General features: G+C 54.1%; 11 protein-coding genes across 12 annotated transcripts; 5 read left to right on the top strand and 6 right to left on the bottom strand.

Moving 5' to 3' along the window:
* Positions 1-205: 205 nt before the first annotated feature.
* PV09_05488 (uncharacterized protein) lies at positions 206-7283 on the top strand. Its single transcript, XM_016358999.1, has 2 exons — positions 206-6456; positions 6588-7283. Exons 1-2 carry the CDS (start codon positions 823-825, stop codon positions 6705-6707), a joined length of 5754 nt encoding a protein of 1917 aa, XP_016213138.1. The 5' UTR covers positions 206-822; the 3' UTR covers positions 6708-7283.
* Positions 7284-10207: 2924 nt separating this feature from the next.
* On the bottom strand, positions 10208-11352 carry PV09_05487. Of its 2 annotated transcripts, XM_016358998.1 has the most exons (2): positions 10542-11352; positions 10208-10489 (listed from the first exon to the last, which is right to left on the bottom strand). In XM_016358998.1, exons 1-2 carry the CDS (start codon positions 11059-11061, stop codon positions 10461-10463), a joined length of 549 nt encoding a protein of 182 aa, XP_016213137.1. In that variant the 5' UTR covers positions 11062-11352; the 3' UTR covers positions 10208-10460. The 2 variants fall into 2 exon arrangements, with proteins under 2 accessions (XP_016213137.1, XP_016213136.1); XM_016358997.1 differs by having other exon boundaries at positions 10208-11352.
* On the top strand, positions 11346-12463 carry PV09_05486 (uncharacterized protein). Its single transcript, XM_016358996.1, has one exon. It carries the CDS (start codon positions 11698-11700, stop codon positions 12145-12147), a length of 450 nt encoding a protein of 149 aa, XP_016213135.1. The 5' UTR covers positions 11346-11697; the 3' UTR covers positions 12148-12463.
* Positions 12232-13293, bottom strand: PV09_05485 (uncharacterized protein). The gene is made up of 2 exons (XM_016358995.1): positions 13131-13293; positions 12232-13078 (listed from the first exon to the last, which is right to left on the bottom strand). Exons 1-2 carry the CDS (start codon positions 13266-13268, stop codon positions 12695-12697), a joined length of 522 nt encoding a protein of 173 aa, XP_016213134.1. The 5' UTR covers positions 13269-13293; the 3' UTR covers positions 12232-12694.
* Positions 13294-13416: 123 nt separating this feature from the next.
* On the top strand, positions 13417-15713 carry PV09_05483 (uncharacterized protein). The gene is made up of 2 exons (XM_016358993.1): positions 13417-13681; positions 13732-15713. Exons 1-2 carry the CDS (start codon positions 13441-13443, stop codon positions 14898-14900), a joined length of 1410 nt encoding a protein of 469 aa, XP_016213132.1. The 5' UTR covers positions 13417-13440; the 3' UTR covers positions 14901-15713.
* PV09_05484 (uncharacterized protein) lies at positions 15061-15471 on the bottom strand (the record flags this gene model as incomplete). The annotated part of the gene is made up of 2 exons (XM_016358994.1): positions 15061-15229; positions 15287-15471. 2 exons carry the CDS (start codon positions 15469-15471, stop codon positions 15061-15063), a joined length of 354 nt encoding a protein of 117 aa, XP_016213133.1.
* Positions 15714-16397: 684 nt separating the features above from the next.
* On the bottom strand, positions 16398-17750 carry PV09_05482 (uncharacterized protein; the record flags this gene model as incomplete). The annotated part of the gene is made up of 1 exon (XM_016358992.1): positions 16398-17750. The coding sequence occupies one exon, from the start codon at positions 17748-17750 to the stop codon at positions 16398-16400; it is 1353 nt and encodes a 450-aa protein (XP_016213131.1).
* Positions 17751-18105: 355 nt separating this feature from the next.
* On the top strand, positions 18106-19529 carry PV09_05481 (uncharacterized protein). The gene is made up of 2 exons (XM_016358991.1): positions 18106-18736; positions 18784-19529. Exons 1-2 carry the CDS (start codon positions 18270-18272, stop codon positions 19436-19438), a joined length of 1122 nt encoding a protein of 373 aa, XP_016213130.1. The 5' UTR covers positions 18106-18269; the 3' UTR covers positions 19439-19529.
* Positions 19530-20506: 977 nt separating this feature from the next.
* PV09_05480 (uncharacterized protein) lies at positions 20507-23832 on the bottom strand (the record flags this gene model as incomplete). The annotated part of the gene is made up of 3 exons (XM_016358990.1): positions 20507-20645; positions 20701-23657; positions 23824-23832. 3 exons carry the CDS (start codon positions 23830-23832, stop codon positions 20507-20509), a joined length of 3105 nt encoding a protein of 1034 aa, XP_016213129.1.
* Positions 23833-24577: 745 nt separating this feature from the next.
* On the bottom strand, positions 24578-25341 carry PV09_05479 (uncharacterized protein; the record flags this gene model as incomplete). The annotated part of the gene is made up of 3 exons (XM_016358989.1): positions 24578-24877; positions 24955-25168; positions 25280-25341. 3 exons carry the CDS (start codon positions 25339-25341, stop codon positions 24578-24580), a joined length of 576 nt encoding a protein of 191 aa, XP_016213128.1.
* A 238-nt stretch (positions 25342-25579) lies between these two features.
* PV09_05478 (dihydroorotate dehydrogenase (fumarate)) lies at positions 25580-27440 on the top strand. Its single transcript, XM_016358988.1, has one exon. The coding sequence runs from the start codon at positions 25736-25738 to the stop codon at positions 27299-27301; it is 1566 nt and encodes a 521-aa protein (XP_016213127.1). The 5' UTR covers positions 25580-25735; the 3' UTR covers positions 27302-27440.
* Positions 27441-27552: the final 112 nt, after the last annotated feature.

Below are 27552 nucleotides of genomic sequence, written 5' to 3'. Positions count from 1 at the left end.
TCCTTCTTCTCTCCTTTCGATGCGCCCGGTCTGTCAGTCCCGTTGTTTGCAGACAAATACGTGCATGCGCACCTCCGCCCATTCGCAACCGCGCCCGGCTGCCCACACGCACGCCCGTACTTGCACAGTCCCCAGCGCGTCCGCTTGTCGTCGTCTCATCTCGGCCTTGGTCGCGTTTTTCGGGCGCCTCAGCCTTGCTTTGATGCGCCACTCGGCCGGCCGCTGATTCGCCGCTGCGGGTTTCCGACCTGACTCCAAACGTCCCCTGCCTGCGCCCGTCGACGCCAACTTGGTCAACCGCTTGAAACACCGACGAACACCACCGACTCCAACACCACAACCACAACCACTCACCACACTTGCCTCTGCCGCCTTCACCACCACAACCGTCATTGGGCTCTGTCCCGCCCCGTGTTGCTTGTAGGATTTCGCCGAATCCCTCCTCAGCGCCCTGTCTGCCACTCGTTGTTCTCGCTCGCACTGCCAGCACCATCCCAGCACCCAGACACCACCAGCGAGAACAGGACACGGCCCCTTCACCACGCTCGCTATTGGCACACCACCCTTCACTCGCATACACGCTGCCGCATTTGCCAATCCTGCGTCTGCCATCCTCGTTGCCGTTCAGGACGGCGGCCCTTCCATCCCTCCCCGTTCGCTGACACGCGCGCCCGCCCTTCGGCCAGCCTGCCCTGTCCTCGACTCTGCATTGCTCTGCTTCGTCCAGCGGCCGAAAGCACGCTTTCCGGGCGCGGGCGGCTGTCCCTAACCCCCGTGTGAAGGTCGCGCAGCAAGAGACAGAACGATGGTTAGGCGAAGACGATGTCGAACGCCGACCCTTTCTCCGCCTCCAACTCCAGCAGCCATGCCACGACCACTACTTTCACCACCACAACCGTAACCACGACGACCGCTGCCAACGGCTTGAGCGCCTCCTTCGAGTACGATCCCTATTCGTCTGAGAATTACTATCGTGTCAATCCTACGCCGCTGCCGCCACCACCACCACCACCGCAGCCAGAGCAGTACCAGCATCGTTTCTCTACCAGCGCCGCGAGCCTTGAAGGCGACCCGGATGATTTCTACCGTCCTTTCGCCGACCACCGTGCCTCACACCCGGACATTGTTATTCAGACCGTCCCAGATGATGCTGAACCTCGTCCTGGCATGATGCCTAACCCAACTGCTCGGCAGAGGCGTGCCAGCGCTGCTGGCGGCATTTCCTCTTCAAGACTTCCCATCGCAACCGCGTCCGCCAACAGCTCGCCCTCCCGTCCGAGCACACGTTCCGCGTCCGGTCCGGTTGCGACCGCACGGCCCACTGGTCTCAGCTCGGCCAAGTCGATGGGTGCTCTCGGCGCTTCCTCCCACATCCAGGGTCATGGTGGCACCATACGTGAGCGCGTACAGCAATTGGAGAGGTCGCGGGAGTCCAGCCCTGCTGCAGAAGGCAGTCGCGGCGCCTCCAGTACTGGCCGGTACTACAGCAGATCGCGGCCTCCCTCGTCCGCCTCGGCCAACGTGACCACCGCAAACACAAGCACGCCCGCTAGCGTTGGAGCCTTGCGCTCTCCCCCACGCACACGCCTGTCCAAGGACCACATGCCAGCTTCTTCTCCCCTCGACCTTCACACCGACGGCAGAGGGCGGCGGCTCCTGTTTGGAGAGGTAGACACAAGTATGGCGGCAGCCACGAACCTTGTGGGCCATGGCATCGACGTTGTGCACGCCGCACACACCACATCGACCAGCGGCAGCATGCACGAGCCAAACGCTATGTTCGCTCGCAGTCGAAGCCAGTCAGACGTCTCGAGCAGCAACTCTCCTACGTTGGGTCACACCGGCACCGGTCACAGCCGCTCGTACAGCCACGAAGCCAGCCTACAACCTTACTCTGCGTCTTCGTCTAATGTGTCTAGCTCTACTCCCTCTCCAACTGGCGATCACAGCAGGAACCTGTCCCCGTCTGCATCTCGTATCCCCGTACCGCGCTCTAGACGAGCCTCAGATATCGGACCCGCGAATGGATCTGCCTCACGGTCGCGGTCTCGGCCCAACGCCCAAACAACTCCCGCCTACAGTCAGCAGCAAGCCACCGTTGCTGCATCTTCGAGCTCGCCGATGCTATTATCATCAAGGCGGTACAGTCCGCCGCGTAAATTGGCAGACCCAAGCCATCTACACGCCATGGTCAAGGCTCCGCCCCCAAAGACCTCGCCTCCCTTGCGAAGCACGCGCAACAGACAACCGGTCACTGCAGCGACTGTTGCCTCTAAGGCCAAGGTGACAGAGCGCTTTAAGCCGATGCAGAATTCGTCCTCGTCTACACGGTTGCAGAAACCAACAATTCCCCAGGTAGACATTGCCGAGAGGCGGGCGCGGCTGCAAAAGAACCTCGCTGGTGGTGACACTCGCGCAAGGCCGGTGAGGCAAGACCTAAAGAACCTACAGGAGGGCAAGTATCCGTCCCGCCGCACCAACTGGGTCGAGGCCGATGCGGCGAGCGACGTCAGTAGCGACACGCTGCCTTCGCGCAAGTCGTTGACCACTATGTCCGTGCCGCTCTTGTCTATCGAGACGTCAGATGTTGGCGGCAATGCAAGCGGAACTCAACAATCCGATGTTCGCAGCGCGGGCGGTGCAAGCACAGATTTCGAGGAATCGCCCACGGCCGGGGTTGATGAGGGCCAGCAGCAGCACCAGGCCGTACCGATCCAAGTGACGCCACCGACAGAATCTGCTGAGCTTGAGCCTGCAACGAAATCATCTGCACCAGCGACATCTCCAGAACATCTGCAGAACCGAAGAGATTCGCAAAGCCTGCTGAAGCATGTGCTCAGCCTGCGACAGCATAGCCCCTCGGAGACGTCGCCTGTGTCGCGGACAGAGGTTCCGGACGACTACCTAACGCAGATTGACGACGGCGAGACGGTCCAGTTCATGCTCGGCACGACGCCAAAGTTGGCAGCCCAGACTTGGACGCCGGAGTTGCCTACCAACAACTCCGGGAGCTCACCAGAGGCCTTTCACACGCCGCGAGAGGAGGGCGGCTCAGACTTTGACGACGGCTTCGACGGCTTCGACGGCCGGTCGTCGATTGTGCCGGATGACTCGGTGAGCATGGTGTTCCAGCGCAAGTACGCTGAAATGCTGGCTCGCGAGCAGCCGCCACCACCGATGCCAGACAATGCGGTGGAGATTGCAAGGAGTTATCATTTTGACCGGACCAATGCTGACAACGGCAACAACGACAAAATCAATAATCATAATACTTACACGTTAAGCACAGAAGCGAGGAGCGAGATCAACAGGGTTCTGGATCAGTACCAGGAAGGACACGTGACGCCAGAGATGGCGCATGGTTTCCGGCAGCAGGTCGAAGCGTTGACCCCGAATTTGTCCCGTCACGACGCCTGGGACTCACCCGAGGCGACGAAGAGGTATCTTCGAAGCGTTTTACAGGAGTCTGTCATGACAGAATCTACACCAAATGCGCGCGAAGAAGATGCGGCCCGGACCGGGGGCCCTGAAGAACCGACAGAGGAGAGCGAGGCCGGCGGTGGAATAGCCATTATCTACGGGCCGGTGCGGAATGATGAATTGGGTGAGCCTCTGGAACGAACAGGCACGCTTCACAGTCACTCGACAAGCAACGCAACGCTCAGGCCAGCCAAGGACGAGATCGACGACGAAAAGCACAGATCGTATCTCGAGGACATAGCGTTCCGGCCTGCGCCGCCACCCAAGGACTTCATCGACTTCGACGGCGGCAGCGATCCAGCCCGAATCACCTCGATACCTACGCTGCCGGAGTTTTCCAGCCCGGCCTCCGGCCTGGGCCTGTCTATGACGCCGCCCGAGAGCGGTCCGGTCTCAACGTCCACCCACCCGCCAGCTCCCACCCATGCGCCGCCGCCTCTGCCACCTGCGCCGCCGACACCTCAAAAGGACATTTTTATCCCGCACGCTACTCAGCCTGCGGTGTCTTCCGCGCCTCCGAGCGGGCCCGGGTACGACGCCTTCATACCTGGATTGCCGTCTTCACCTGCGGCAGCGCGTGGACGGCCGGCCCCCCAAACACAGCAACAGGTCATGGCGGAAGCGATCAATCAGGACGTACCTCGATCCACGGGAGCGTCGATTGACACGGTCGTTACTTCTAGAAATCAAAGTCCTTTCAGCATTGCACGCAGCACTAATGGTGATCGCTCGTCACAGAGTCTGACAACGCCAGACATAGAAAAGGACCTGACGCAGCGTAGGCACCGCGTCAAGGAGCTGGTTGACACGGAGCACACATTTCACCAGGACCTAACCGTTATGACGGACATTTATCTTGCAACCGCAGCCGAAGTCATTGGCGAGGACGACCGCCGCATCCTCTTCGGCAACATCGAGCAGCTACGCAATTTCACGACCGACTTCCTGGACGACCTCAAACGGGCGGCTGCTCCTATCTACGTGATACCTCGCGAGAACAGGTGGAACCACAAGCGTGGCAGCTTCACGACATCCAACAGCGAGACAACGGAGAACTCGTCGTCAAGCAGCGTCACAACCGAAGAGCGCATAGAAAACGATCGATGCACTACCATTGGCCAGACTTTCTGTGAGCATCTACCCACGCTTCAGAAGGTGTACAGCGAGTGGCTCCGTAACGCCAATGCAGCCAACAAACGACTCATCGAGCTGCAGAAACAGCCAGCGGTAAAATACTGGCTGGACGAGTGCATTGAAAGTCACAAGGACCTCACGTCCGCGTGGAACCTGGACTCGCTCATTGTCAAACCTTTTCAGCGTTCGGCAAAGTACACGCTCCTGCTCGACGAGATCCTGCGCTTCACTCCGCCAGATCACCCAGACTACGCGATGCTCAAGCAGGCCAAGGACCTCGTTAAGGCGTACAATGAGCGTGCCAATGACATCCAAAAACGCTCCGAGCTGGTCGAACAGGCCATGAGCAAGCACAAAGATCCGAATGGTAGAATCAAGGTCAGTAAGCTGCTCAACCGCAGGACCGAAAAGCTCAAGCAGCAGGTTGGCTTGTCCGGCCTGGCCGAGGACCCGGAGTACGACGCGATCGCGCAAAAGTTCGGAGGTCACTTCTTTCAGCTGCAGGTCGTCATGCGCGACGTCGAAAAGTACCTGGAGGATGTTCAGCACTACGTCGACCAGTACGTGCTGCTGATGGAGGCGCTGGTCGGCAACATCGGCCTCGACGCGCTGAACAGGTACCCGGAGATGGAGAGCCGCTGGATCGCGTTCCGCACAGCCATTGTCGAGATGAAGAACGTCGCGCTAGGCGATCACACGCGCAAGGTACGTCGTACCGTCATCGATCCCATCCAGCAACTGTGGCGCCTGCACGTTGGACCCCAAAAGATGATGGCCAAGCGCAAGAAGCGCATCGTTGAGTTTGTGCGGCACCGGAACATGCTCGAGAAGGGCGAGAAGCCGGATAAGCGGCTCGAACAGGAGGCGGAGCAGTTCCGTGCCGTCAACGAGACTCTCAAGGAGGAGCTGCCTCGCCTGTACGCACTCACCAAGAAGCTAGTCGAAAACTGCTTGCTCAACTTCATTGAGCTGCAGTCGCAGTGGCAGAGAGACTGGACGCGCAAACTCAGCCCTCTGATCGATGACATGGAGCCCCTCCTTGGCGTCGAGCTCGACCAGGCCCTGTTCAGTGTTCAGACTGCTTATGCGCAGGACATTACCGAGGCCCAGGACGTGCTTGCCACGTTCAAGGTGTGCAACAAGATGCTCGTCACTGAGGCACGCAACTTCAAATCCCCGGCGACAACGTACTCACGCGACGACGAATCGTACGCCAAACGGCCGTCGACGTTGGGCAGCAGCGCTGGAGGCAAGCGTGCCGCGTCTATGTCCAACGAGCACGTTGGGCACAGCACGCCCAACCTCAGGCTCAGCGGCGACAATATCACTCTGTCGCCGCTCGTGGGCGCATTAGGAATGCCCGAGGCTGTGTACCAGACGACGAATAATCACCAGCAACGAAACCGCGCTGGATCCGCAATGTCGAGCCGCGGATCGTCAACGCCATACTCAGCGGCTGGCTACATCGGCCCGACTGCGTACGGCTACAGCAGGCCCACCACGTCTGATCGCGGCGAGCCCTCACCGGGCGTCGTGCCGCGCCTCAGCTTGGATAGCCCGACGACGCGCTCACCTGCACGCAACGAGTTTGGGGGCAATACGTACGTTGTGCCAGACGCTCGGCTGCCCGCATCGGCACCGCTTCAGATGGACGACCGCTTTTCTGGCATGTTCCACTCCGCGTTGCCCATGTCGGATTCGCCGAGGGCGCCGTCACCAGAGCAGGACCACGGCACTCACGAACCACACGTACTCTTTCTCGCCGCCAGCCTGTTCGAGTTCTACATTGACAGCACCAGGACGGAGGGCGGGTACCCCTACCTTACGTACCAGCCCGGAGAGGTAAGCGTTCCCATCTCATCCCTCCACTCTCGCCATTCTTTTTTTTCTTATACCCTTCTCAATCAATAAAGCCTTTTCTTCTCTGAGATTCTGCGGACATATGCGTCAGACGAGATGCTAACTAGGGTCAGATCTTCGACGTTGTCGCGCAGAAGGGCGAACTCTGGCTTGCGAAGAATCAAGACGACCCCACCAATACGATCGGCTGGATCTGGGAGAAGCACTTTGCACGTATTTTGCCTGATAATTAGAACAACCTTCAACCACTTGTGCTTCTGTCTCTTACTCGCCTGCCCCGAGTCACCACATGCACATACATACTTAAAAACATAAACCTCCAGCTTTCTTCACGGAATCTACGCCCGAACCTTACTTCTCTCCTTGCGTCCGCCCCCTTCAGTTCTCATCATCCGGATCGAACCATCCAGTGTTGTTGTCCATTACAACACACGTGATGGGCCGATTTCTCCAACATCAGCCAGCTACCTATACTATGTACGGACGATAAACTTGTTCTTTTGTTTCTTATTTGCTCCGCGTTTGACTTCACTTGGCGGATTTCTATCGGGACAGCGAGGACCTGCTTAGGGATATACAGTATATATATATAGACGGGCACACACCTGTATCTCTTCCTTTCAAACGGCGATTTGGAGGGCAAAACCCAACTTCTTTTTTTCTCTCATGAGGACTTGCATTAGCAAAATGACGCGGAAGCAGGGCTTTGCACCTGGGCCCTCAGTGGAGGAAATGCGCTGCGATGCATCCTTCTCTCTGCCTTGCTTGCTTTCTTTTTACTCGCATGGCGTCTGGGGGCGTGTTTTTTTTTGGGGGGGGGGGAAGGGAATTGGGACTCACACACGAACTCGTGCTGTTGAAGAACAAAAAAAAGTTGTTTGGCTGCATACCCACTTTCTCATTCACCTTTATTTTGAAGACTTTCTCGTATGCCCTTGTCGCCCATTTCCCACCCGCTTTTCTGCATCTCTTGGTCTTTCATAGGCTGAAGAGAGGGGGCGCCGGGAGCGGTGCACATATGTAGCCCTGTTGGGCTTGTTCGGGCGAGAAAAAGGAAAGCATCCTTGTTGTATTCTCTCTTTTTCTTCACCTTTTCTCTTCTTCCTCGCCGTTGGTTGTAAAGAGTAGGTCTCTTTTCAGATTGAAGGACGAGGTGCGAGCGCCGGTGGGTGGGAAACTCCCTCTCTTCACCTTACCCATTTCCCGTCCGTTTCTTTGATTTCAAAGCGCTGTGGAGAGATAGCTCAGTCAGAAAAGAATAACATCTGAATGGCTTCGCCTTTCCACATCCGTTCATGACCCGTGTATATCCGACTTCACTTCTTCACCCGAAGTGCGTGGCTCGTGGACTGCCTTGGCTACCCACGCAACACTTGTACGTGTGCCTTCACTTGCACCCATGATAGATGCGCTTGTGCCACTTCGGCTTCGGCATCGACATGCCTTTGCAACCCGCTGCGGTTCCAGTATAAAAGAGATGCCCGTTCTTGAGATGTTCTGCCTCATAACTCTAGCCTACATCTGCTTTTTCAATTCAGAGCCAGAGCCAGCTTGGCCAACCCTGTTTCGTCTTTCGAGACCTCCTCGTCATCCGAAGACCAGGCCATAGCTGTCCTTTCTGGCAATGCCGCGCTACAATTTTCAGCCACCGCCCGTGGTGTTTCCGCAGATTCAACCTGCATCATCGTCCTCGTCATCGTCATGGACCGAACAGCCGCCACCGCCGCCGCCGCCGCTTTGCCCACGTTCGAGGGCAGGCATGTACCACCCTTCCATCCAGTACGAGCTTCAGATCCGTGACGACTGCATCCGTCGGCTGCAGCGAGACGTCACGTGGTTGCAGTTCAAGCTTGAGCAAGCCGAGCAAGATGTCAGGACGGCGACCGAGATGGCCATGCTGGCGTACCGATCGAGAGCCCGATCGCGAGCGCGCACGGCCAGCCCCGCGGGGGCCGTTGCGACGCCGCGGAACGAGAAGTTTGTACGGGCTACCGACGCGAGCTTGGACGAGGCTGTAGCTGCGGCCAGCTGCGGCAAGAGAGACGGCGAGCTCGCCGCGGAGTGGGAGGCGGGCCGAGACGCTACGCCCGCAGCACGGCGGTAAGACGTCCGTGTCGGACGCGTGCTGATGACTGGCTGACTGTGCCGCAGGTCTCGACAGGTCGAAGGCTCGCTTCTGGACCTAGACGTGCAGTGCGAAACGGAGGCGCTGACGCCCGTTGTCGACCACACGAACGTCCCCAGCGCAGCCTCATCGCCTCTCCGAGCGGTCAAAGGGGGGTCTGCGACGGCACGCGTTGACCGCCCGCTCGGCCGGCCGGCAGAGTTGCGATTTCAGCACTTGTTCCCCTTCCCAGAAAACGAGACTGGAGCTCCGGAGCCGTGTCTCAAGCACGTCGAGCATGGCGCGGCCAGGGACAACGTGTGCGATGCACTTCGAGACTCCGGCCTTTGGCGGCAAGAGAGGAGTAACCATCTCTGTGGACGCACCGCTGCGGACCCGAGCGCGGCCCGCGGCCATGAGTCCGCCCCGGACGAGGATCAAATAGATGGCGGCCAAGGCTGGGACGCCGAACGGGTTTCGGTTGATCTTGAGAGGCTCAACTGCTGCCGTGGCGGCCAGCGCGGACGTCGACGCCTCGAAGTGAATCGATTCGGGTCCCCTTGTAACTTGACTCGTTGCCAGCGCCATCGCCATGACGACGAAGGACGGGCGGCCTCGAATCCATCGGCGGACGCGACGTACAGCCCGACAGAAGTCGAGAAGAACACCCACCGCAGTGTCGTCGTTTACAACCTGCCACCGCAGACAGATGTAGCTGACATTGTGGCCCGCGCAGACGGCGCTCCGCTGGTCTGGATCAAGCTTCTACCGACGCGTGGCATGAAGGGGATCAAGCGAGACGGGTCGGTTGGCATTCTCGAGACGATGACTGCTTTGCTCACGTTTTACTTCGAGTCCTCGGCGGAGCAGTTCGTGGCCAACCTGAAGGAAGAACCTCTCGTCCTGTGCGGCCGCACAGCCGTCGCCAAGCACCTCGACACGCCCACGTTCCCGACCCAGCGCGACATGAATACTTACAGCGGCGCCAAAGGCCTCTCTGCATCCCGCCGCGTCAAGTTCCAGCAGTGCGGTCTTGTCGCCGCGCACGAGTTCGACAACGTCCTCGCGGACCGCAGCTACGGGTTCCGAGCGCCGGGTTGGATCGTCAGCAGGACGACGAGGAAGGAGAGCGGCCGGAACATGGTCACGATCGAATTCGCAAGCGTCGACATTGCTCGCTGGGCCTTCGCTCGACTCGCGAGCGACCCGGCCTTTGCAGGGTGTGCGCCATCCTGGGTGCTTGATCATGACGGTGATGTGAAAAACGCTTCGAAGCTACTGGTCAATACAAGCGACGGCGACGGCGATGACGGCGACGACGTCGGCAAAGAAATAAAAAGTAAGAAGGACCCTGTCGGTGACCCCGAGTTGGCATTAGGACCCGAATTGGCCGGTAGCGGTGAAAGTCTTTGCAAGTAAGACGTTCATGGCGACGGTGGCCAGCAAGGTCGAGTTCGCTCATGCTACTGCGTCCATCGTCCCGTGCTCTTTTGATTGAAGGTCTCAAAGCTACCAATATTTTATACGGTACAAGGTAAAATTTTTTTTTTTTGTGTGTGGGGGCATGGTAATGGTCATCAAGCCCAACACAGCCTTTGGAAACACTCACCAGATCTCTTGGTTGGTAGGCAAAAATATAAGCATAAGATTGCTGGTTCACGACGACGTGAGCCCCGTGGAATATATTCGTTCTACATCTACTATACTCCCCTGTTTCTGTTCTTTGTCTTGCTTGTTCTCGACATGGCTTACCTGCTATGTACTCTTCCTGCGGCTACCGGTACAGTTGATATAAAACAGACTGCGCCACGAATCTTTTCTCTCTTCTTTCTCGTCACTCGTTATGACACATCGACAACCTTGCAACGCGTACGTTCTGCTTTCAGGAAGGTGGCAGCATTGGTCCGCTCTCTCCAAGGTCTTTCAGTATGAACTCTTTCGTCGTACGCGGTGACACACATACCAGCCATCGCCTTCTGCTTGATCTTGTCTAGAGCTGCAAGGACCTCCTCCTCTTTACCATCGGCAATGAATAAGTGGTCGTGAAAATATCCACTGACAGGATTCACGCCGATTCTGAGCTTGGTCAGCTCCTCGGTGATCTTGGCGATGAAGCCCACAGCCTCCAGGCTCGAGTGCACGTCCAACGTGATCATTCTCGACTGAAAAGTAAACGAGAAATCGTGCTTGATGGCGGACTCCTTTGTAGTTATCACAGTCATGCCTTCTCGCTCGCGGAACAGCATCTGAACGACAAGATCCCCTGGAGGGGTTGTTCCCGGCGGCAGCGTGACGAAGACATAAAGCTCTGGGTCGAGGATAGGATTCAGCGACGACAAGAGCTTCGACAATTCAAGCTCACCAACGGCGTTGTGCTCGGAGCTTGCCATTCTTGCTGAGGTGAGGTAGAATGACGGGGTTTGCGCATCTCGTAGGCTACGGCGGCCTCTGGCGTGCACTTTGCAGTCTACTCCAGGCCGCATCCACTCAGACGATGGTGCGCATGCAAGTGCTGCTTAACGACAACCACGCCTTGCGGACTACAGTCCGGCGTTTGGGGGTTGACAAATGCTGCCCAGCTGACCAGTTACGGAGCTTTTCGAACGGATCGGCAGGGCGTAGATCCAGCGTTGGATTCTTTTTTTTTCTTTTGACAGCTGCATGCTGCGGAGACGTGGCCGAACCAGGCTTGCACCAAGCTGTCCTGCAGTACCACATCGAACGAGATCGTCCTGGCCGTGGACACATATAGATCGATTCTGCCCGTCCAGGCATTCCTGATGGGTGCAGGTTATCGTCAGACGTCGTGTCGCCCACCACTTCAGCCTTGGCGAGAACTGGTCGATGCCCTGCATGGCTCGCCACACATCTGCCATTGGTGGGCGTCAACGTCCCCAGTCAAAATCCCCAGCCGTGTCCAGCCTCTCGCAACATGCGGTGAAAGGATCTCTACGCTCTTGTTACAGAACTCAACCGCGTCGTTGAAGCTCAGCTATCGCATTCTCCCTCCCTCAGCATAATTGCGCCTGTTTCGCCAACGGTATTCAAACCAGCACATCGCTCCATTCGCAGAAACCGGCCGTTTCTTGTCTTCTCTCGCCAGCACAACCGCAGTCGCCATGGGTTGGTTCGGTGTCTCCAGCTCGTCCGGCCGCCATTACACATCTCGGCCTTCCTACCACAGGTCAAGCTCTACGCACTCGCGCGGCTCCTCGTTCTACTCGCGCTCGAGCTCGTACTACAAGCGGCGACCACGCGACGGGTACATCGAGCGCCTCATTCACAAGCTGAAACAGCTCTTCCGTGAGCTGTATTACTATGCGCGCCGCAACCCGGCGAAGCTATTCTTCTTCGTCATCATGCCCCTGATATCGGGAGGGGTGCTGGCAGGAATTGCGCGCCAGTTTGGCATCAGGCTGCCAGAGTTCTTGCAGGGCAGGCATGGCGGTGGCGGCAGAGGTGGAGGGTACTACGGCAGTCATGGCTACGGAGACGACCACAGAAGAGAAAGTGGCGGATTGGGCGATTCAATGGGTAGCCTTATGACCATTGCTAAGGCTTTCATGTAAGCGATGGTTGTCTTTTCAGAGACCTCTGGGCGTTTCCGCACCATGAGCACTTCGACGACTTCATGATATCATTGACACTACGATATATTACAGGCACGCTTAGTGTCTTTTGTTCGGGCTCGTATTTGCACTCCAACATGGACTTCTATACTTGATACGAGCCCTGTACTGATAAGCAGAGGAGCTCGTGCGAAGCAGGTTATGCGCTCGCAGCTCATGTTATATACCATTGATGCGTAGATCTCTCATGCAGACTCACGTATTCTTAACTATTTGTCTCCAATCCCAATCTAACACATCTGCTCTCTCTACTGCGCATCCTGGTGGTCCCATTTCTTGACTTCGCTGTGGAGCAAGCTTGTGGACTGCTTGGAAATCTGGTCATCGGAGTGTGCAAACACCATCCTGATCGGTTCATTATGTGCTGTCCGTGTAGCCTCGCTTCCAAAAAGTCCGTACGCACGCTGCTGAGGACACCTTCCTCGGCTGCGTAACAATACCGCGGCGGACCGATACCTCTCCAAGTTTCCCGGCTGCCTGCTAAGACTCAACCGCTAGCTCTTTTCTGCCCTCTGAGCAGCCTTTGAGCTGCTGCCTGACGCTGCTCTTTGAGAGACACATAGACCCAGAACCACAAAACTGTTTCTATGAAGCAGAAGCTGAAGGTCAGACTGTTCTTCAGGTTGTCGCTCGGACTAGCTTGGTGCATCTTGCCCTTGAGCTTTCCAAAGTAGTCTGGCTGGTGAAGATATGTGTACGCTGTCAGCGGGAAGAGCACGAGGAGCCTTAGGGGAGTAACGGCGCTCCAGTACTCGATTGCGATCGGTTCGGTGATGGAGACAGCGATGAGATCAGATATACCGAAGAAGCCGAGCACTAGCGCGAGGAACGCGGTAACCGGAGTGGCTTTGCCAAAGTCCGAAACATGGGGCTACAATTCATCAGCGTTTACTTGCTGCCCAATGATCAAAACTGTAGTTTACCATGTCCATGGCGTTTCCCATGAGCAGTACGAAGTTCTGCTCAGCTATCATCCGCGGATTGACCAAAAAATAATATGCCAAGGTAATGTGCAAGAGCGCAATCGCTCGCACGATACCAAAAGCAGAAAACAAGGCCATTGTGGAATGTGTCAAAAATCTCGAGTGATAAATCTTGTGCGATATTGCTACACGCGAGCGCGTCCTTCTAGGCTGGAGGATGCTTCCCGCGCTGTGATTGGCTAAATGTTCGCTATCAAAGCTATCCCATCCTCTAGATTCCGGGCGTCCCGGCAAACAAACATATGCGAACATGCCGTTGAAAGACAAGAATCAGAGCGATGAGGAGAAAATCTTGAATCCGGACCGTGAAATTTCTGAATTTGGACAGTCTAAATCGCATGGACACTCTGTTCGGCTCATCGTACGAAATGTACTTGTTCTCGCTGCGGTTCTGCATGTCTTGTCATACTTCACATGGCCTCTGAAAGTCAGAAATACCTTGACGTATGAAGAACGAGCATTGAAAATCCTCTCTGAAAATCCTCTCATAGGTGAGCTCTTCATGGGACCAGTGTACCTCTAGCATTGACACTTGATTCAGATGGACATAATGATCTCCTTATCCTTCTTAGAGGCAGGTATCAAAACCATATCTATGGTGCAGCGTTCAAAGATTCCTTTGAGAACGGTGGCTTAGAGGGACATGTCGACATTCCACGCATTAGGAAAGGAAGGTATGGAGGCGCTTTCTGGAGCGCTTTCATGCCTTGCCCAAGAAACGTCACCAACTACGACGACGCGAATTATGCCTGGACTACGAAAGCGACGCTGGAGCAGATTGATACATTTAATCGACTTTCCGCAATGTATCCAGAGCTCTTCACGTTAGCCCCAAATGCTGCTGCGGCCGAGAAGGCATTCAATGAAGGCAAGCTAATATCTCCCATCATTATCGAAGGACTACACCAGATTGGCAATTCAGTGTCGTTTTTACGCTTGTATCACCGACTAGGCGTTCGATATGCTACACTGACGTGGAACTGCCACAATAAGTACGCGGATGCTGCTTTAATAACAGACCTGGAGGCCGGGAGGACCACAGCAAGCACGCCGTACTGGAATGGGCTAAGTCCGGCAGGGATTCAACTCATCAAGGAAATGAACAGACTTGGAATGATCGTGGATCTTGCCCACGTATCGAAAGACACAATGATCGATGTTCTCGGAGGAAATCCTGAGAAGACAAACGGGTCGCTTGCGCCGCCCATCTTCAGTCACTCCAGCGCGTACAGTGTTTGCCCGCATCCACGCAACGTCCAAGACGACGTGCTCGATCTGGTGAAGAAGCGCAATTCACTGGTCATGGTCAACTTCTCGCCCGACTTTGTGGCGTGCAAGGCTTCGAACTCGAGCGACGGCCTTCCCACCGCCGATCCGGAAAACGCGACGCTCGATCAGGTCGTCAAGCACATCATGCACATCGGTGAACGCATTGGCTACGATCATGTGGGCATCGGCACGGATTACGACGGCATTGAGAGCACACCCAAGGGGCTCGAGGACGTTTCAAAGTTTCCTGATCTGGTGGCGGCCCTGCTCAGGGCTGGAGTAAGCGACAGCGATGCGGCGAAAGTTGTCGGCTGGAACATGCTGCGTGTTTGGCATGAAGTTGATCGTGTTGCCCACCAGCTGCGCGACACCCTGCCCTTGGAGGACGACATAGTACCGTGGCTACAGTCGGCTGTCGACGCGAATAAATCAGAGCTCTAGATAGGCGGTAGTGTCAAAAATGCTCGTGGATTGCTCCGACTCTACGTTTTTGTAATTCCAATCTTTGATTCTGATTCACGCCAGGTGGAGCTTATCTAGCTACGTCGTGGGAATCAGCGCTACAGACTAGTCTTTAAGCTAATTTGTACAATGCAAAGGCCTAGGAGAACTTGGTATCCTTGTCCGCAACGGGGAAGTCCTTGCCGGTCGTGTCCTTATACTTCGCGCGGATGAAGTCAGAGATCTGCTCATCCTTAGCCTGCTCGATCGCGCTCTCATTGTCCTGCGGGCCCTGGCCTAGGAACTTCTCTTGGACGAAGTCGACGCCCCTGGTTATTGGTATTAGTACCATGGAGTTATTTGGCCACGGGATTATGCCAACATACTTGTCGAGCATGTCCTCATTCTTCTCGCTCTCCCTTCCGCCGCCTGCGGCAGAGTTGAGCTTGTCGCCAAGGCCGCCTAGGAAGCCACCTCCGCTGTTCCCGCTTTGAGCGTTCTGCTCACCAACTGGCGCATTTGCCTTTTGGCCCTCAGAGAACTTGGATGCTGCGTCTTTGAGGAAATCCATGACTGTTTAAGAAATGGGAGGGAGACGTGGTGATCCGCTAGTCGGAGGCTTTTCCTCAGCGCGACGATCGGGGATCCAGGCTCAAGAACGACTTTTGGTTTTGAGCTGGCAAAAACAAACTTGGACGCACGTGTGATTTCAAGGTCAGGCTGCTGTGCAGAGGGTTGATACGAAGGGAAGAGGGTTGTCTACGGCGAGGTATTTATGAACGCTGATAGATAGCAATCTACCCCACCACCAAGCAAACAATGCGTGACGCACGTATCCATCCAAAGTAAGACCATCCGATGCTGCTCAAGGGTAGCTACTGTCCAAGACGCCTATCAATGCGCCTAATTCCAAGGCACTACGTACGGAGACGCTTGGCAAAGGTGATCCAGATCTGTCCCATCGTAGCTGAGTTAACCCGGACTTCTGCATGTCACAGCTATCACTCGGTAGCTCCGGCCATCCCACTGTAGCGAGTGTATTTCCCTGCATATCGGCTTGCATTTGAAGTCGTCTTTGACAGCTGACACACGGCATAAAGGCGTGAAGACACAAGTCACGAGAGTGCGGTGGCGTCGTCCAGCTTTCGTCATTTGTGGCGAAGACCAAGCTAACACGGATCGGGCTATGGCAGTGCGGATCTGGAATCCCAGCATCATACTTGGAGTGAAGTCTGCCGACAGCTGGCAACGGGGAAAAGCTCATGCACTGAGAGAAAAACTCTTCGCATTATTCTGGCTTCTGCGGTGCGAACCGTCTCAAGCCAGGTGTCCTAAAGCGCTATGCGTCTTGAATCATGTAATAACGATGCGTCCCAATCCAAGGCTTCGACCAATGCCGTCAACAAATGCGATGTGCGCCCAACCGCAATCAGCGAAGGTGGTTTTTGGCTCTTAGTGTTACAATGAACAATTGTACTGCATTCTCTTGACATAATATCATCCGGGGGGGCTTGGCCGTGAAAATCTCGGTAAAGCTGCTGGGGTAAACTCTTCCTCCCCAGTAGGCTCTGTTCGAGAGTACAAATGAACAGCAGTCTCCATCGTCGGTCTCTCAGAACTTTCTTCCGTCTCTGGGGTAGAGTCTATCCTGATGTTGAGCTCTGAACGGGGTGTCTGAGGTCCCGTCGGGGGGTCAAAAGTAGGAAATGGAACAGTGCCGTTGCTTGACGGTGATTTTGAGCCGATGTCAGCCATCTCCGGCTTTGGGCTCGACGATCTAGTTCCTGGTTTACTGCTTGGGCCAGAGCTCAACCCTCGCTTGATTGCTAAACGCTGAGCCGCCTCTCGTTTGCGCGAAACTTCGCCCTCTTCTTCACGCTGCAGCCGATCCTCTTCGGCCTTGAGCTCTGAAATCGTAGGCGGATCTGGTGTCTGCTCTTTCCTACTTGAGCTCGATGCTTTCCGTCTGCTGTCGCTAACGACGCTCTTTGACGACACAGTTCTCAGCGAGAGCCGCGAGTTTGACTTGTTTTGTCGTGGACGCGACCTGCCGCTGCTGTCTTCACCCGTATTTCGTCTTTCCAACATGTTTGCAAACTCGTCGTCTATTGGGACGGCATCGTCTTCATCTTCACTCGGGAAAAGGTCACCCCTTGAACTGAGTGAGTCTGTTGTATTCCCAGATGTACCCGTGTCGCTTCGGTTGCGCCGGTGATTCTTCTTCCTCGGACTCGAGCTTACGAATTCCTCTTCACTCTCTTCAATGAGAGGCTCTTGTTCAGGTCTCGATACCCTGGAAGAGCCAGGATGTTCCTGAAGATCGGCCGCTGAGGGCTTGTAGCGGAGAGCTTTCCTTCCCAGTCCCCAAGGGAGCCTCTCCAGAAAGCCCAAATAGTTCGAACCCTGTATGACATTCGTATCGGATGTGTCAATATGAGCAGCACTTTTCCGCCTTGCTTTCGGACTTCGTGTGCCGTAACTCATCGCCCTCTCCCGACCAGGCTGGCCGGCGGACCCGCTGCCTGACAGCAATCTGTCCAGGTCGTCGCTGCTATTGCCCCAGCCCAACAGGGCATCATTCTCATCATCGTCCCAGTCGTCGTAAAAGTCAAAATTGAGTTCTGCGTTCCCGCGCGATCTTGTTCGATGCCGGCGCCTGCGCTCTTCGGAATTGCAGGAACAAGACTCGGTACATGACCGGAAGCAGCTCGCGATGGATCCAAGGCAAGGGTTTATATAGTTCTGGGAGAATGAGTATAGATTTTCTTGCGCGTGCTCAGTCGCGGTCTCGACGTTGTGCGTCAGCTGGTCGAGCGTGCGGCGCAATCGTGGGTCGTCTCGTCGGTACATGTTGGGCAATGCATGTGCGTCAGTTCAAAAAGCGTGCGAAGAGGGTAGCGCGCAACACCCTGCTGCGCAGGCGCAATCGAGGCAGAATCTATAGCATGAGGTAACGGAATTGTTCGCTAGGCTGTATGCAGACTGGACGCATTACCGATGATGTTGGAGAGGTGCGGCAAGGTCAAAGCGCAACCCGAGTATGAAGCCCGGAACGAGGGGTGAGCACCGAACAGACGTCAAAGTGGTTGGGACTCATGGGAATATACCCGGAAATAATACCAAGACACCTCAGACAGCCGCCGTCATACGGATGTACAGCGTCCTGATCGATCCAAATTTTTCTTTTTCTTCTTTTTTTTATTCAAAAAAAAAAAGATGCTCGGCCATGTAGCATGAATACCATCTGTGCAAAGAGCTGTTTCCCCTTGATTTCGCAACAGCACAGCTCTCGAAACCTTGGACGGCTTCGTGCGTCGAATCCTCAATCACAAGTGTTGAGATTCCACTTCTTTTCGCTTGACCACCATCATGCGGTATATACGATTTTTAAAGCCTCCAAAGGTACACGGGAGCCAGATAAAAACACTTATCACGGTGACCTCGGACCTTGGAGAGAGCTTTCTTCCAGAAGCCGTTCAGCTATCAGCATCACTCCGTTCCGCTGTTCAGCATGACACTCTCTACCTTCGTAAAAAGCTCCAATGGGAAGCTAGCATGAGGTCGATTCCACTGACGTTTGACTTTGACAAGTCCGACATTGTTTGGCCCGTGAAGATACATGTGACAACACGGGATGCTGAGTTGACCGACCACTTCGAGAGAGGCCAAAACGGACTCAGCCTTCCTCCTATCATCTCAGCATGGAGTGACATCCTCGATCTCCAGATTGGTATAAACGAAGCGGCAAGAATGGTAGAGCGAAGATTCCAGCCTCTTAGCGATCGCCCGCTTTGTATATGGGAAGAGACTGGTGAGTCGATTGCTAGACATATATGGTGAGCACAGTCCCTCCTTCAACTCCTCAGAGTTTGAACAGTCTCAGGGATGCTGGTATAGCCCTTTCAGCCTACGTGGAAGGGATGGTTGCGCTCCAACCGGAACCGCTCTCGCCAGCAGACCAGATCACCTACTCTTCCTCGTCCAATACCATCAACATCATCGAGCTCGGCGCCGGCTGCGGCATCGTTGGCATCAGCCTTGCCCAATCCATTCCAAACTGCAACGTTTTGCTCACGGATCTGCCCGAGGCGCGCGAAATCGCGGAGCGAAACGTGTCCACCATGACCCCAGCTGTAGGCTCATGCGCGAGCTTCCAGGAACTCGACTGGGAGATTCCCTTGCCCGAAGCGGTTGCTTCGGCAAGGTTTGACTTAGTCTTGGTTGCGGATTGCACGTACAATCCCGACAGCGCGCCTGCTTTGGTCCAAACTCTTGTGAAACTGGCCAACACGTCTCAAGATTGCGTGGTGCTGCTTAGCATGAAAGTTAGACATGAAAGCGAACTCGTGTTCTTCGACTTGATGGAGAAGGCGGGTTTCTTACAGAAGATGAAGGCCATGGTGCCGCTGCCTGAGGTGGGCTGCGATCCAGATGATGCTCTTGTGTTTGTCTTTCATCACCACGCACGGAATGTGGCCGTGGACAATGATCTCCTGTCGCAGCGTAAGAAATCTGTATTTCACTTTTTGCCGGTATAGTATCCGGAGATGATATATGACCCATCATTTAATAGATTCGCCTCATGAGAGCGCGTCGCTACAAAGCCTCGTCACATCTACTACACCGTCCAACGGCTGACACTACGCAACTTATGCATGACAAAAAAGTGATCTCCCCCCGACGTTGATGCCCAAATCGAGAGTGAGGAATTGAACGGAGCCAAACATGAGACAAACGAACATACTGCCGCCTTCTGGTTCGGCACCGTTCTCGCTATAGAATAGGAACAGAGTAGTTCTCCACCGACGCGAGCTAGTTCTGGTCATTCAAAGACCAAAGGCTCGAACAGATATCTCAGGCTGTCGAAAACCCGCTATCAGAAGCATTCAAATAAACAGCAACATCTCTATGTTTCTTGTGTTGTCTTCAACCGATCCTCTCACATTCGCGGCAGCCACCGCCGCCAATCGTTTGAGTTAAATCAGCACGTTCAGCCTTCAAGCTGAATTGTTCCTGAATAAAAGCCTTGAGTAGATGTCCGTAAAAATTCTCCGTCGTCCAGAGCTGGACAGAGCTGGAGCCGACAAGGGAAAGCTGAGTCAAGAAACCAAAAGTCGTCCGAACGATCAGCCGAAAGAGGCCACTGTTGGACCCTCTCCTATTCATGTACGAAATCCAGCTCCGGCGCCAGAGCCAAAGACTGGTATGTCTTGCAGAAAGCAAAAATGGAAAAGGTGAATGTCGCGAACGAACGAGGCGTGACATCTGAGTTCGACAGCGAAGAGACTCTGCGAACAGCGCTTATGGTAACTAGAGGCACGGTTGTGTACGGATTCTAAGGGATATCGGCTGTTGTGGGAAGGTACAGACTGATGGCCTTAGTAATTGCACTAACATTGTATGGAGGTGAGGTGGCTCGGAGTTCATGATTCGTTTGTCTAGTCTACACACCTACATAACAACACCAAGCAATCTATCATACTCACTCATCCTTTGATTTTTTTTTTTAATTCAATGCCGTTCTCGTAACTCCATGAATTGTTGTATGTATCTTCATGTTGTGCATTGGGCCATAAAGCAATGCAAGCAAATTCCCGTGTCTTGATTTAATGACCGAGCTTCACCATCACATACGGCACTTCAACATCTTCCTCGGCAGTATCTTCGGCGGTAATTTCAAGAATGATGTTCTTCGTGTGAGCCGGAATTTCCTTCCTGCTGATCGTAGCGACTAGATTGCTTAACCTGGAGGATGTGGTCAGTCATTTGGTTATTCATCTTCTCGATAAAGGTAACTCACTTCAGAGGAAGCCTATCCTTCAGCTTGCTCGGTGGGTAGAAGCTCGCATACAACAAGCTCACTCCACTCGAAATCATGCTAATCGTTAGGCCATACTCATTCTCGAATTTATCGAGGAAGTCCTGCAGCGTAATATCTTCCACTTCAAACCGATCCCAAATCTTGTCTAAGCTAACGTCTTTACCACCTGGTCCTTTATATGTAACTTTGGGACTGGCGATCGGTTCTGAGAAACCAAAGAATGGAAGCGCTAGGTTGACAAATCCATTCTTGTACTGTTCGATATCCGTCTTGCCATCCAGGATCTTGTACAGTTCAAGGTTGACAAGACCAGTGACGAGGGCAGTGGTCGTCGCGATCGCGGGAATGATCTTGCCAGCGATGAACTTGGTCTTGTGCCTGTCTGCTGTGGGAATCTTGTAGTTTTCAGCACGCAGGTTAGATGCGGCAGTGATGAAGTCGATGTGGTGGTTGGTGTCGTCATCCTTCTCAAACTCAACAGGGGTAAGCCTGAAGCCCGCCAAAGATTTAGGAGGTGGCAGCATGTCGATGATCTTGCGGAGCTCATCCTCTGCCGGACCCGCCGCATCTGCATTGGGATCTGGATCGCTGTCGTTGGCCTGGATCTTGACGTTTGCGTCCGGCTTGAAGTCTGGCACAACAACATCAGCGAGGTGTTTGAGATATGTTTCGCGTGTCACGCCTGCGGTGTTAATGTTGTAGTTGAAGGCATGAAGACAAGCGGCTGCTTCAATGAAAGCAAAATGGGTTTCGTTATTCGGATCGAACTCGATTGGATCTGGTGCGCGCTTAGGTCCTGACCAGAAGTCTTGACCGCTGGACGTTTTCGAGTCCTTGGGGAAATTGTACAGTAACTGGGAGATGGCATTATAGTACTGTTTCTGGAACTCCTGGCGCGCCCATGTGATGCAGTCTTCAAACGTGAGCGGCTTCTCAGTCACCAAATAGTCCCTTAGGGTCTCGAGAGTCTGCTTCTCATTGCCAGATTGCTTGAGTGTCGACTCAAGATAGTTTGGCTGGGTGATGTACATATTAACAATTTCGGCAGGCCCGACGAAGTAAGTGTGGAACAGATCTTTTGCCCATGCGATTGTGTGTTCGATGCGATTTGGGAAACTCCTAAGTGTGCACATAGGGAAGGATTGTTCTGGTGGATCTTGCGAGCTCGAATATGATTCCGTGATGCGTGGAAGGACAACTTGAGTGTTGCCTTTTGTGCCTAGAGTACCACTGTCAAGAAGCGGTTTGTGGAAGAAGACGCATCTACGATCGACATAGGTTCGCGCCTCCACGTTATCGAGAGCGTTGGTCACACCGTCCAACGAATGCCAAAAGTTCTCATCGAAGATGTGCTCGGTATCCGGCCCAACACGATCCTTTAGAGACTCAATCTTGCCATTCAGGTCCGGGTTCATGGCCTGCACCGCCTTCGCCGCGGTCTCACTCTTCAGTGAGCCGACATCCTTTGGCCTGAACAGGAACTGTCTGTTCAAGTTGCTGCGTTCAATCTGATCCATATCGGTAACGATGATTTTACCCTTCGGTCCCGTAGCCACGCCCATCATTGCCCAATTCTTCAGCATTTCGCAACCGATAGCTCCGGCGCCAACCAAAAACTCACGCAAATTCGAAATCTTCTCCTGGAATTCAGAACCGAACACGACGATTTGACCATCGTACCTTGAGTTCTGGGGCTGACAGTTCGCCTCTGTGCGAGCGATGGAGGCGGGTAGCGATTCAAGTGAGTCAAAGTACAGGTACTGAACGATGGGGTGGAACTTTCCGGAGACGGACTTGAGGACTTCTTGAGCTGCTAGGCCACCAAAGACAGCATTCATTGGCGCCAAATCGCCTCGTGCCTGGTATGAGAGCTCCTTCAGCAGCTTCTCGTCCAGCTCAGCCTTTTCTTCAGCCTTCTCGTTAATCTCTGTTGCAATTTTGAACAGAGTCGAAGCATCCTCATCATTGTGTGGTCGTGGAAGCTGACCATTTTTCTCGACGTATGCATGCAGCGCCTGGATTCCGACGTGTAGCTGTGCGGGACGGTCGAACTTTGCAAAGTCGGATATCATCTGGGTGGGGTGCTTAAGCTGCTCTGACAGTGGCTGGAAGTCAATTATTTTCGGCATCTTGACTTGTGTGTATAGCCCGCCTCTCTTGTAATTGCCTTTGAACTTGGACACGTCGCCGATGCTGAATGTGTAGGGGCCCTTCACGGCAATCTTCAGCGGTGGAGATTCGTTGATTCCGTCAAGACCTTCCACCTCTTGGAAGGTCACAAAGTCGCCATCTTCTAGTCCATGCCTTGTCTCGTCGAAGACTGTGACTATGCCCTCTTCGTCTATGCCAGCCACAATGCCACTCACAGGGTTCTCTCCAGTCGGGTCACCGCACGTGAAGTTCTTGCCAAAGTCTGTGAAGATCGTGCCGAACAAGCCAAATGTATCCGTGATCACCAGGTAGATGCCTTCTTTGTGGCAGAACTCTGCAATAACAAGCTGATCCTTCAGCGGCGTATCGGTCAGCACAACGACTTTGTACTGCTTCAACGCCTCCAAATCACTAGTCAAGTCTCCGCCTGGGTGTTCTTTCACAGGCGTATACGGGTTCAGCTCGCTCACTCTCGGCACCGTCACCTTTGCACGTGGTTTACCGACGTCCTCCGGATGCAGGAAGAACTGGCTTGATAGGTCTGCGATGGTAGCAGGGCGAGGATCGTACAGAGTGAGTGACTTGACGCCGGCGAGGGCGATGTTCTTTGCGATTTCAACTCCGAGGCCGCGCATGCCAACGACGAGCACGTCGGAAAGACCCATGCGCTTCATGGCCTCGTGCCCAAGAACGTATAGCTGTCTGCTGTACAGCGACTCGTCGATCTCGCCGTTTGCACCCTTGAGGCCAGCCGCCGTAGCGGCGGGGTTGTCTATCTGCATTTCCTGTGAGATGAGCGGTCAGAAGTTGTCAAAGCCAGCAAAACGCATGCGAGGAATGGAGGACCAAAGGAGCCGGATCATCGAGAGCATTTATAATGCAGCAAGGGCTGGGCGCCCGCCACTAATGGGGTAGAGTAATCGTCGAAAAACGACAGCGACAAAAACATACGGAGGTCATGGCTTTTTCCTTCTTGAGCGGGCGACCATTCACTTGTTCGTCAGACAGCCTGCGTTTGTTCCCCAGCTTGACGGCGCCCTCAGAATCCAGCTTCTGAGGAGCGTGTGTGTCTCAACAGGAAGGGTGTAGGAGTCGAGGGAGGTAGATAGAGTGCAGCAGCGGACGAGGATGCGGGAAGCTGCTGCGAGATTCGGCGCTTGCTTGCTTGCCTTGCAGGGAGCCGGGGTTCGTATTCACGTTGTTGACGAGCGTGCGAGTAAGCAACAGCACGTAGGCTTGGGTTGAAGAGTGAGAAATACGGTTGCTTTGAGAGAAGGGGTTGGACGACAGGTGTTTGAAAGTTATTGCATGATGGTTTGGAGTAACTGTAGCTAGGCAGTGACGACAGGTGGGAGATTCGATCGCCTCCTGGTCAAAGCTGCTGGGGCGCAAGACGGCGTTGCCAGGCTGAAGCCGTGCTCTCGCGCATGCTCGCCATCCACGTCCATTTCAACGCCTGCCCCTGCACACGTCCCTCAGTTCCAGCATTCCCACTTCGAATCATACTTGAAACATCTCTTTTCCGTTCAGTCCGTGACCCAATTACGTTGCTTTGCTTCCCGATTTGGGACCTCTTCTTGAGCTTGCACGCTCAATGTAGACCTTCCCATCTCCTCGACGTCGACCACGCCGTGACCTGCCTTGACTTCCGTAATCTTTCGTCACGCCATGCTAGTACCTGTGTTCACCGCTGTCACGTGCGCCCTTAGTCGCTCTCATCCATCTCCATCTCCGCCCCCTCGTCGTCTTCTTCCATTGGTTCGTCTTCTTCTTCTTCTCTTGGTCGCTTGACCCCCGCGTGAGCTTCCTCTACTTTCTTTGGCAGTTCTGGTTCCTTTGCCGCAGAAGACCCAGGCGGCGCTGAGAAAATGGATTGTTGCAGCTCTGACCTTTCGCCAGTGGCTGCTCCTGCCGCTGCACTTCCTGCCAGGGCAGAAGCCGGGATCTTGTACGTGCCGTCAAGCTTGGCTATTGTGTCCGATTTGCTCTTTGCATATTGGATTTTCTGTGCGTTTGGCGTCAGCAGTTCGTCCAGGTTATTATATAGAAAGCAGGAAAGTGGTATCAAGAGCATGAACTTACCATCTCTTTGCCAAAGAACTCGAATCCTTGCAACGATCGCAAGGCTTGGACCGCGGCGCTCGTGTCCCTAAACACCACAAAAGCCTGGCCCCTCATCTTCATAGTCTTCTGCGCATTGATATCGAGTACGGGTCCGTATGCCGTGAACAAGTAGTACAAATTCCGCCGAAGATCTGATTTCTGCAGCTTGTCTGGTAGATTCGATATGTAGAGGCTAGCACATAGTTTATGTCAGCGGCTGGGGAGTGGCATATACACAGACATAGGGGCTAAGGAAGTATAAGCGCGTTGCGATATGCTGTTTGTGTGAGGGTTCAGCACTTACGTCTGGTTTGGCGGGTTTGCGCCTGTCGCGCTCTTTGAAGGGGCTGCCTTCGCAGTCGACATTGTGCCTAACAGATGCGGGAACTGTCTAGAAAGGTGAACTCCCAGACTAAAAATTTGGCAATCCGATTACGGGGTCATAACTAGCTCAAAGGGTCCAGGATAGCTCTCGTTTCGAAGTATTCCAGCTCAGACGAGCTTCAATATGGAAATTTGATAAAAAGGCACCCAGGCGTCAAGGCTGAAATCGTGACGTCTTCCCGTGACTCTCATATCAAATGATCAAGACTACGATTAAAACCTTACCCTTCAACCCTAATAATTCTGTCCAAACAAAACTTCTCCCTGTTCAATGGCAAGCTTGAAGGGTTTGTAGTGATACTCTAAATAGACCTTTCGCCGCACTCGCTTCATTTTCCTGGTCATTCAATCATTTCACATTTTGAACATCAACAACATGACACTGCGACACCCAGCCATTGGCCCGTTACTAGGGTCCGCTCGTCCAAGATGCGGGGACAAGACCACTCGCATGATCCGTTATGCGTCTTCAGAAGCAGCAAAACCTTCAAATCGAGCGCGGAACTTCCTCTATGGGACGGGAACGTTGTTGGCCGTCTCCCTTGGCTATTTCTATCTCACTGACACCCGCGCGTCAGTTCACCAGTATCTCGTCCCGCCACTGATTCGAAAGCTCTTCCCAGATGCTGAAGATGCCCACCATTTTGGCACCGCAGCGCTAAAGGAACTTTATACCTTGGGTCTGCATCCACGTGAACGAGGCTCCAACTCCGAGTCGAACTCCAACAAGCTGGCTGTTGAAGTTTTCGGGGAGATACTTTCCAGTCCCGTAGGTATCAGTGGTGGCCTTGACAAAGGTGCAGAGATTCCCGATGCGTTGTTCGCAATTGGCTCGGGCGTTGTAGAGATCGGCGGCGTGACTCCGTTACCTCAACCTGGGAATCCGAGACCGCGAGTGTTCAGAGTTGCCAGCCAAGACGCAATAGTCAATCGGTATGGTCTAAACTCCGAGGGAGCGGATGTGGTGGCCATTAGGTTGAGGCAGCGCGTGAGGGAGTTTGCCTATCAACACGGCTTCGGAATAGACGAAATTGCGGAGGAAATCGTGCTAAATGGTGGGGCAGGGGTACCTCCCGGATCATTGATTCCTGGGCGGTTGCTCGCTGTTCAGATCGCTAAAAATAAGCTGACTCCTGATAATGACCTCGACGCTGTAGTTCAGGATCATGTGGCCTGCGTTGAGAAGTTGGCGAAGTATGCAGATATCATTACCGTGAACGTGTCGAGTCCGAACACTCCCGGTCTTCGATCGCTGCAATCCAAGGAACCTCTTACCAGGATCCTCTCCGCGGTTGTGGAGTCTGCGAATTCGATAGACCGTAAAACCAAACCTATGGTCATGGTCAAGGTCTCTCCCGACGAGGACTCCGATTCGCAAATACGTAGCATATGCGACGCAGTCTGGGAGTCAGGGGTAGCGGGCGTGATCGTAGGAAACACCACATTGAAACGTCCTGATCCGATACCATCTGGATATCTCCTTCCGCCAAAGGATGCGCAGGCACTCCTCGAGACAGGAGGCTACAGCGGCCCGCAACTATTTGATAAGACAAAGCAGCTGGTAGCAAAGTACAGAAAAGCCCTCGACGACGGTCCTAGTGAGGATCCTTCATCACTGCCGAAAGGTGCTCCAGTCATGACTCCTAGCCAAACTGATGCTCCATCAGTCTTTGATCCAGCAATGAGTCCATCAGAGCCTGACGCAGGACTTTTGCAACCCCAGTCGGATCGATCAACTCTGACTGGAAGGAGTAAAGCACTCAGTTCACCCCCGAAAGTCATCTTCGCCTCTGGCGGCATCACGAATGGCGAGCAAGCTCTTGAGGTTCTGAATGCAGGAGCAAGTGTGGCCATGTGCTACACTGCTGTTGTGTACGGTGGTGTAGGCACCATCTCGAGAATCAAGGAAGAAATGAAGGAGAAAATCTCTGGAAATAGATGACAAATCTCAGGATGAAACAGTCTATAGAGTGTATCTGTAAATAATCAAAAGAAGGTAGATACTGCCACTTTTATGCGGGGAGTTTTGTCATATGCTAGAAATCAACTTATGAACATCAAAGCACAGGCTTTTTTTTTTTCGATTGAACGGAAACGTCTTTATGAAGAGTTACAGTTATCTTAAGTCTTGCCAGTGAAGACATACATCCTTTCACTACGATCGCGGGGAGGCTTTCATACAGCAAATTAGTC

This window comes from Verruconis gallopava, assembly GCF_000836295.1.
Source record: "Verruconis gallopava strain CBS 43764 unplaced genomic scaffold supercont1.17, whole genome shotgun sequence".
NCBI lineage: Eukaryota > Fungi > Ascomycota > Dothideomycetes > Venturiales > Sympoventuriaceae > Verruconis > Verruconis gallopava.
This window is presented reverse-complemented; position numbering and strand designations above follow the sequence as displayed.